Source organism: Centroberyx gerrardi, chromosome 1, assembly GCF_048128805.1.
Source record: "Centroberyx gerrardi isolate f3 chromosome 1, fCenGer3.hap1.cur.20231027, whole genome shotgun sequence".
In the NCBI taxonomy this organism is placed as follows: Eukaryota; Metazoa; Chordata; class Actinopteri; order Beryciformes; family Berycidae; genus Centroberyx; species Centroberyx gerrardi.
Window position 1 is genome coordinate 7,026,270 of NC_135997.1, and position 7,909 is coordinate 7,034,178.

At 40.5% G+C, this 7,909-nt stretch overlaps 1 protein-coding gene across 1 annotated transcript in view; it reads right to left on the reverse strand.

Annotated features, from left to right (window-relative positions):
- The window catches only part of itga11a (integrin, alpha 11a), a 46,736-nt gene extending 42,699 nt beyond the window's left edge, over positions 1-4,037 (reverse strand). The window contains exon 1 of the mRNA XM_071915698.2: positions 3,923-4,037. Coding sequence (XP_071771799.1) covers positions 3,923-3,971 — 49 coding nt within the window. The 5' untranslated portion in view covers positions 3,972-4,037. The remainder of the gene's footprint in view (positions 1-3,922) is intronic.
- Positions 4,038-7,909: the final 3,872 nt, after the last annotated feature.

Here is a 7,909-nt window from a genome sequence, read left to right on the forward strand (position 1 = left end):
TTTGGATTTTGAGATGCAGAGGAGTGGTTATATATATCGAGCAGCTGTATTCCTTTAAGAAAAATGGTTCCTTGACAGGAATTAGAAGTAGACTGCATTCCTCAGATAGTGAATATTTTGGAGTGTTAATAAGCTGTAGAAGCAAACCGGGAATCCAACATCAACTCCCACTCCTCTTTAGCAAGTAGAAAAGTGAGACTGGTAAATGCAGGGTTTTGAGACTGCAATCAGAAGCAGAACCCTGGAGACCGCAGTTTTACCACAGAACATTAGTGCAGTGACAGACGCACTCTCATTTTTGTGGATGCGGAACAATTAAGTACGTCAAATGACCAGGAGTGTATCGCACCTTGATTGCCACAACCATAGACCATTTGTTCTATTTCATGAAAACCTCCATTCATGGCATGGCCATCTCTATCATGCATACCATTCATCTAAATATTGACACATTCTCCACATTGCTCATTTCCTGTTGCATGAATGGTTCACATGTTCAGCTGGTCTTTGATGCCACCCCCAAACATTCTCCTGAGAGTCCTGTTTATCTGGAAACATGAAAAGAGAGACTAAAATAGATTGTTGGGAACACATGCGAGTTTGAAAAATAAATCAAATCACAAAGTAACCCTGAAAGAATGGTGTGGTATAGCTGTAATTTTACAAACAGAGGGAGGCGGGCTGTGGTGTTTTGAAATCTCTCTACAGTTTTTGTCATTGTTCTGCTTGAGCACATAAATGCGAATGATTGTGGTAGCTGCTTTGATGTTTTGATGCTTTGACGACTTTTAAGAGAAAGCAAACTGCCCCAAATATCATATCAGAGCAGCTTTGGTGTAGTCTGACCAAGAAAAAGAGAGATCTAAAAGAGGGACAGGGAAAAGTGTCGGGGTGAAAGCATGAGAATGGAGGTGATCCAGTTTCCATTTCAAGCCCCTAACGTGGCAGAGCAATTTAATATTCCCAGTAATATCAGCAGCTTCTAACGCCGGGTCGGAGTCTTGCTGGGTTTCCTGTGTACCGGCTTCCATGCCCAGATAAATAAACCTCAGGCCGGTGGCTGCCGGTGCGACCCACATTAGTCCGCTGCTGCCTTTGGCCCGACACCAAGCTGCAGGAGCTCCACCGCAGACCCACTGACACAGAGCAGCCCCACGGATGCAGTGTGCAAACCTGGGAGGAGCGAGTGGCTAGAAGGCATCCTCACACAGGACATAACACACTTCACTGACACGTTTTTGTGTTACACAATGTAATGGGGATAAGACTTTATGAATAGCATATGCTGCATCATCCCACTGTCTCCTGCTTTTTATGTTTACTATCGCATACTAGTAGTCTGGCATGTGTATGTGTGTAGTTGGTCATGACTGTTACCCTCTGACTGTTATGGGGCCAGTAGATTGAGTTTTAACAAACATGAGCATAAAAACATCTCCAAAGCATCTGAATGAAGCGTTTTTCCATTGATCTGGGTTTCCATTAAAATGGTTTTCTCTGGAAAGATATTTCATAATGGACAATATACTTTTGACCATTTTGGCACATTATAGCCGCAGTACCCCAGGCCAAGGTAAATGCACTGGGAGGGATGGGGTATCTGAAACCAGATGTTCCCCATACATAACAGCCAACTGGGCACAGCTTACCAAGCTGTTGACCTTTTTAGCCAACCAAAGACCCTCCAGGCATCCAAACCAGCCCTCCATGACAACGCTTAAGCCACATCATACAAGCTGCATACCAACACAGGTCAGCTATCACACACAACTGCAAGTCACTGTGAAGACATTTGCATGGAAGCAGCAGCTGCCAGATTCTTATAACTGACTGAAATAAAACAATATGTTACTGAGAATATGTTGTGGTTGAGTTGATGTTGTGTATCTACTGGATGAGAGAGAATGAATAGCTTTGACTAACTTCAACACCTGTTTACTTCATTACTTTTCATCAAATGGCCCATAAATCGCCCATAAAAGTCAATCGGCAGTATAATAAGTCTAAATTGGCCTTCTTAGCCTAAACCTCTTAAACTGTGTCAAGCATCACACGTCCAAGCGCTCCACATGATGTGGATCAACAAAGGTGACCACAAACAGTTGCTGTTTTTGCTCTATGATCCCTAGATGAATCTACTTTGAATATCTAACTACGCTGAATTATCTTCAAAGTGCTTTGAATTGTCCTTTGAAGGCAAATTAAAGCAATATTTCACTTTGGTAGATCACTCGCTTTTTTTCAACAGCTCCTAGTGTCAATAAATGCAAACAGGCAAGATTACATTTTCAAAAGTGGGATCCTAGACACAGAAAGAAATACTCTGTCTGTTTGTATACCTGTTAGAAATAGGATTTTCACATGGTTCTCAAAGCCCAAAGTAAATCCCTGTTGGTGACCAAGAGGCCAAAATTGGTGCTTTACTGTTAATGAGCTCCTATAGTTTGTGTGTGCAATAAAGTTAGACATAACTGTGTCTTTTAGTTGATTAGAAGTCAGTTCTTGAGTGGCAGGCGGATGACACCCACTGACATTCTATTTTCTCCTACTTCCTAAGTCTGAATGAAACAACCCTCCTCAAAGTATCTGGATGGGATCATCAGTCCCAGAGTCCCACGACTACACAAACAGTGGTCTTGAATGCAGCCCCCTTTCCCTATGTGCCTGCCAATAGTTTTCCCACTGCAGCCAGCATCTTGTCTTTCCTCACAGACTCCAGCTACAAGGTCAGCGTCTCTTCCCCCTCACTACTGCGTGAGACCAAACCTTGGTTCCAACAAATTCCAAAATCAAAGCAAATATTTACAATAGAGATTTCCTCCCCTGCACTCTTTAGTTTTGTATTATTTACCAAATGTCCAAATTGAAGATTAATGAATTGCTCTCTCAAACCTCAAAAGTTCTTACTCTGTGTTGACCTCAACATGATTCAGTTTAACAGAAAAGGAGTGAATAATGTTTAATTTTACCATGAAAAAACACACAATGTGCTGAAATAATATGGTCACACTACATAATAAGCTCAATAAACCCCCACATTGAGATCTCTACTACAGTTGGCATTGCACCACTCCTTATTTGTTAATTTATTTTATTGAATTAATATGGAGGAATCCATTAAAAAATGAGTATTGTACTTAACTGTAACTGTTATAGTTAGTCCTTGGTTTTGGAAAAAATAATATTGTGTTTTATTCATTCTCTCTCTCTCTCTCTCTCTCTCTCTCTCTCTCTCGCCCCGTCTGGATGTGTTACTGGTATTGTGATTTCACTGGTAATTGACCCCAGTTCTGGCTTCACACCAACATCTCTCCAGTCGCTGGAAACTCTGAGCGCTTGATTGTGAAAAGATAGCATCAACTTTCATTTCAAAGAACGCGCCTGCTTCCAATGAAAAGCAGCGCACCTCAGCAGACCTGAGGAAGCCAACACATCCTTCAATAAAGCGCTCAAGCTCAGCCTCCCTGTCCCTCACCACAGGACGGGGTCGAGATGTGAGGTTACAAAGTGTATGTGCAGAGGATAAGACAGTCATTCATTCACTTAAGACATTACTGTATACTGTATAGCACATTCAGGTTTCCAATTCAGTCCACAAATATTGGAACAGAAAAAGCTGGAGACGTTTTCTATCAATTTATCTATTGTAGCTCTTCTACTGCAGATGTTGTAGCATTCGAGATATGTATTTCAAACTTTTATAAGGCAAAGTCTAAAAGTTTTCCAGTTGGCAATGTTGGCAAGTTACAACTGACAATTAGTGTGACATTGTTGTACTGCAAAACTATGTAGAGACAGAAAGAGGGTCACATTCATACATACAGTACAACACAAATATGCCAAGATGCATGCATGCACACCTATGCACCCCCCAAACACACACCCACACACACACACACACACACACACACTTTTCACTCACCTAGCAACTGGCTGCAGATCCAGAGCAAGAGGAAGCAGTAGTACTCCATATGTTTGCCGGCGTGTGTGTGTGTGTGTGTCTGCGTGTGTTGTTGTCTGTGAGTGTGTATGCGTGTGTGTGTGCTGGGTGGGCTGAGGCAGAGAGACCCAGCGGCGTGCACAGTTAAAGATCCCAGTCTGATTGACTCCCCTGCTAGTCTAAATGCTCCCTATATCTTGGGGAAGTAGGAGGGGACTGAGGCTGAAGAAGAAGGAGGTCCACTCTGACACAGCGGGCAGGAATCCTCTGTTTCTCGCACACACTCATTCAACTCTGTTTGACTGAGATGTCCGCAGTGTGAATACTCAGAAATGCCTCGACTTTAGGCAAAAGTTTCCATAGTGGAGATTTACATATGAAGACATGGATTTGAAGAGAGTGACTTGTTAAGATGCAAAGTATTAAGTGTATCCCCCTTGTTACCTAAAGATTTTGGGGGACTGGGAAATAAAACAATACCTATCAACTATCACCATTTGTAATTTTGAACTAATTGATGACATGTGGTATTGTAAATAGCATTCAATATCTATCTCTTCCTCTCTTGTTATTGTGTCTTCTTCTTCCCCAAAGATAGAAGTCAAAGCCAAGTTATAGCCTCTGGCTGGAAACTTGGTCTGGTTTTCCTAAATAAGCCAGTGATAGCAAAGAATATATTTGTGCTAATATATGCAGTGCCATAGCTAGTTAGATCCAGACATTACCCTGGTGTTATCTTGTTTTGTCATTTATTTATTTGTATTTTATTTCACTTTTATTTCAACAGGCAAAGTCATTTAACCAAAAAAACCTTCCTATTTACTTTACAATGACAGCCTGGCAAACAGCATAAAGTCTTCCAAGGGAGACGGGAGAATAAATATTGAACCAACAAATGAGAGACATGGTACGGCACACAAATAGACAGATGCAGATGCTATACATAAACTACAGCAAAGAAATTACTCTGGTTTTCGCTGAGGTCACCCCACTTTCCACAGATAGCTTGGTTTCTAGAGTTGATTATGAAGAAGTACTGTATACAGTAGATCAGTAATGCCACCAAACATTTCCTTGTTACAAAGCTGAAAAGCCTGATCTGTCATATTGAAGCTATGCACCACACATGGTATCATCATGGTACGACCACAAACTAACCAGTGTATTAACAGTGGAACGCAAATTTGGGGTTTGTATGTTACCTCATACCCTTGCAGTTGAACCATCCAGTCCTAACTATGTATAATGATCTCTCTTATGTAACAATGTATAGTTTGTTTTGGGGATACACATCAATACTCTGTGGTCATCTGGTAGATTACCAATTCACTGCCTAACTGCTATATTCCATATCAGTCCGTATCTTTTCTTATAGGCCTCATTTTCCCAGTGGCTTCAAAAACGATTTTACTGTACTGCAACGATTAAAGAATATTTTTAGGTGCTCTGGAGGAGAATGTCTTTTAGAACTGGTCTCTGTGTGTTTGTGTGTTTGTCTGTAACATTCTTTGCCATGTGCATTGCTCAGGGGAATTACGGTATGCACTATTTAGGCTGCGCAGAGCCCCAAGATCCCTGCAAAATACTGTGTGCGCTCACATACCGGGCAGTACGGTAGAAGTCTAACAAGCATCAATCAGCTGCAGGCTGGTGACTGTACATCCACAGACCAAGCTCGATGATTTTCTAACTGTGGTGGCTGGGTCAAAACAATGAATTCAATGTTTTGTTCAGCGATTCTCTAAATTACATCAACGCTGTGCCACCACAGCACTTTGATGTTAACAGTTTCTAAAGTCAAAGTAGTTTCACTTACTCCAGTGAAACATACCTCCCCACCCAAGCACCTAGAAAGCACTTGTTTATTAATAGAAAAAGAAATTGAAAAGAATGAAATACCTATGTTTGCATATTTAACCATGTAACTCTTGTAACCGTAACCACAATGCTCCGGAACTTTTGGATGCTACTTATACAATATATATATATACAATATATGAAGTAGTTTCCCAACGTATATCATTTTCAAAATAGTGGCAGAGATGCCACTGAATACAAAGCCACAGACTCTCTTCCCTTCCTTTCCCCAACATGTCTTTTATAATACTAATACAATACTACAACAGCAACAACAACTGGTAACACTTTACAATAAGGGTCACTAAGTTAAGGGTTAGTTAATGCTTAATAAGCATTAACTAACCCTTAATTAACAGTTAACTAATGTGTCTGGTAATCATTTACTAATGGTGTTCATGTTAACTAAGGTATTAATTTATACATTATTTAAGTCATCTTTATAAACTATTAAATAATGTATAAATTAATACCTTAGTTAACATGAACACCATTAGTAAATTACACATTAGTTGGCTGTTAATTAAGGGTTAGTTAATGCTTATTAAGCATTAACTAACCCTTAACTTAGTGACCCTTATTGTAAAGTGTTACCCAACAACTACTGTTGCTACTACTACTACTACTAGTAATAATCTTCATCATCATCGTCATTGCCATAATCATAATCATAATATAAATTGAATTGTATTTCAGTGAAAAATAGATATCTTGCACATCTCTTTGCGAGCACTACATATATATCATGAGCAGATAGACACAGTCAAACCCCATGTGAGACTGTGAAGTGCCTGTGAAACTCATCAGGAAGGGAATGGAAGTCCTCAAATGTCCAGATTTGATATCCAGCACCGAGCCTGTGAGCAGCTGTCTGTCTGAATGTGTGTGAAGACTGTCCACCGCACATCATCACCTCCATCAACCACTTCCTTCTTGTTTGCAATCACAGTCACTTTTTCTTGTCAGGACAGAACACTTATAGATCGAGCAAACCAAGCCAGCGGTTTGTGCTTCAAACATCCAGGATAACCGAGTCTTCAAGAGAGAGAGAGAAAGAGAGAAAAAAAAAAAAATCAAGGCTTGCTTTCATTAAGGGTGCTTAAAAGCTCATTGGGTTTTTCTCCCTCATCACTTCTCCTCTGTGCACTGCTGGCCCTCTTGTTTCTTCTTTCAAGTCAGGAAATTAAGCCCTGTACCTGCTGGTGCCTGCGTACGTCCGCTCTGCAGTGTTGATATAACTATCAATGGCCAGAGTTCCTGAAATGAGTTACTGCAGCCAGAAGTTAGCGTTATTCCCTGGTCAGATAGATTTTTACTGCTGATATAGCTTGGGGAATTAGCTTAAGTCTCCATAGAAACTAAAGGTAAGGGCGGTTAGTCTGTTTGCCCTTTTTTGCAGCCAGAAATTATCCAGAGAGACATAGTACAGTATAATGTATCATATTCATTAGTATCTTCTTTTGCTGTTATGCTCTTACTGTTGTCAAGTAACATAACACCAAAACAATAATTTTCTGGTTAAAACAGGAAATAGTAAAGTGGTTAGCTAATTTCATAAAATACGCTCAATGGCATTATGTTGTTGTCCTTCTCAAAAGCAAGACTAAAGAGTATACATGGTTACATCATGACCATCATTATTTCTCCAAGCAGACTAACTAGGCAACATAATAGAAAAATATTATAAAAGGCAGCATTCCTTACCACTCAAACTCCCTCGGAATAAAACATTCACAAATTGGAAGGAACACTGAGGAGGTTGAGGGAGGTTGGTTATCATTATAACATAAAAAGCTCAACATAAACATAAAAAGTTTCATAACAAGAATTGCTTCAACCAGTATTGTGGGTACAAACTCATAGCCCAAGAATCTCCCACTGTCAGCCTGCAAGACAAATGATAAATCGGAGAGGAACCTACAATTAAGATTAAGGTCTGTAGCTCTGAATGAAGGCAGTGTGCCAACACAGTTTAAGGAGTTGGGCTCCTTCTGTCAGTATTTCCAGACCGGGGGGGCGGTGGGCAATTCTCCCCGATGCTGTTCTGCTGACCAAAATTGCCATGTGGATATTTAGCTCACTTTCAGGAAGGGGGAATTGGGGCGAGGGGTA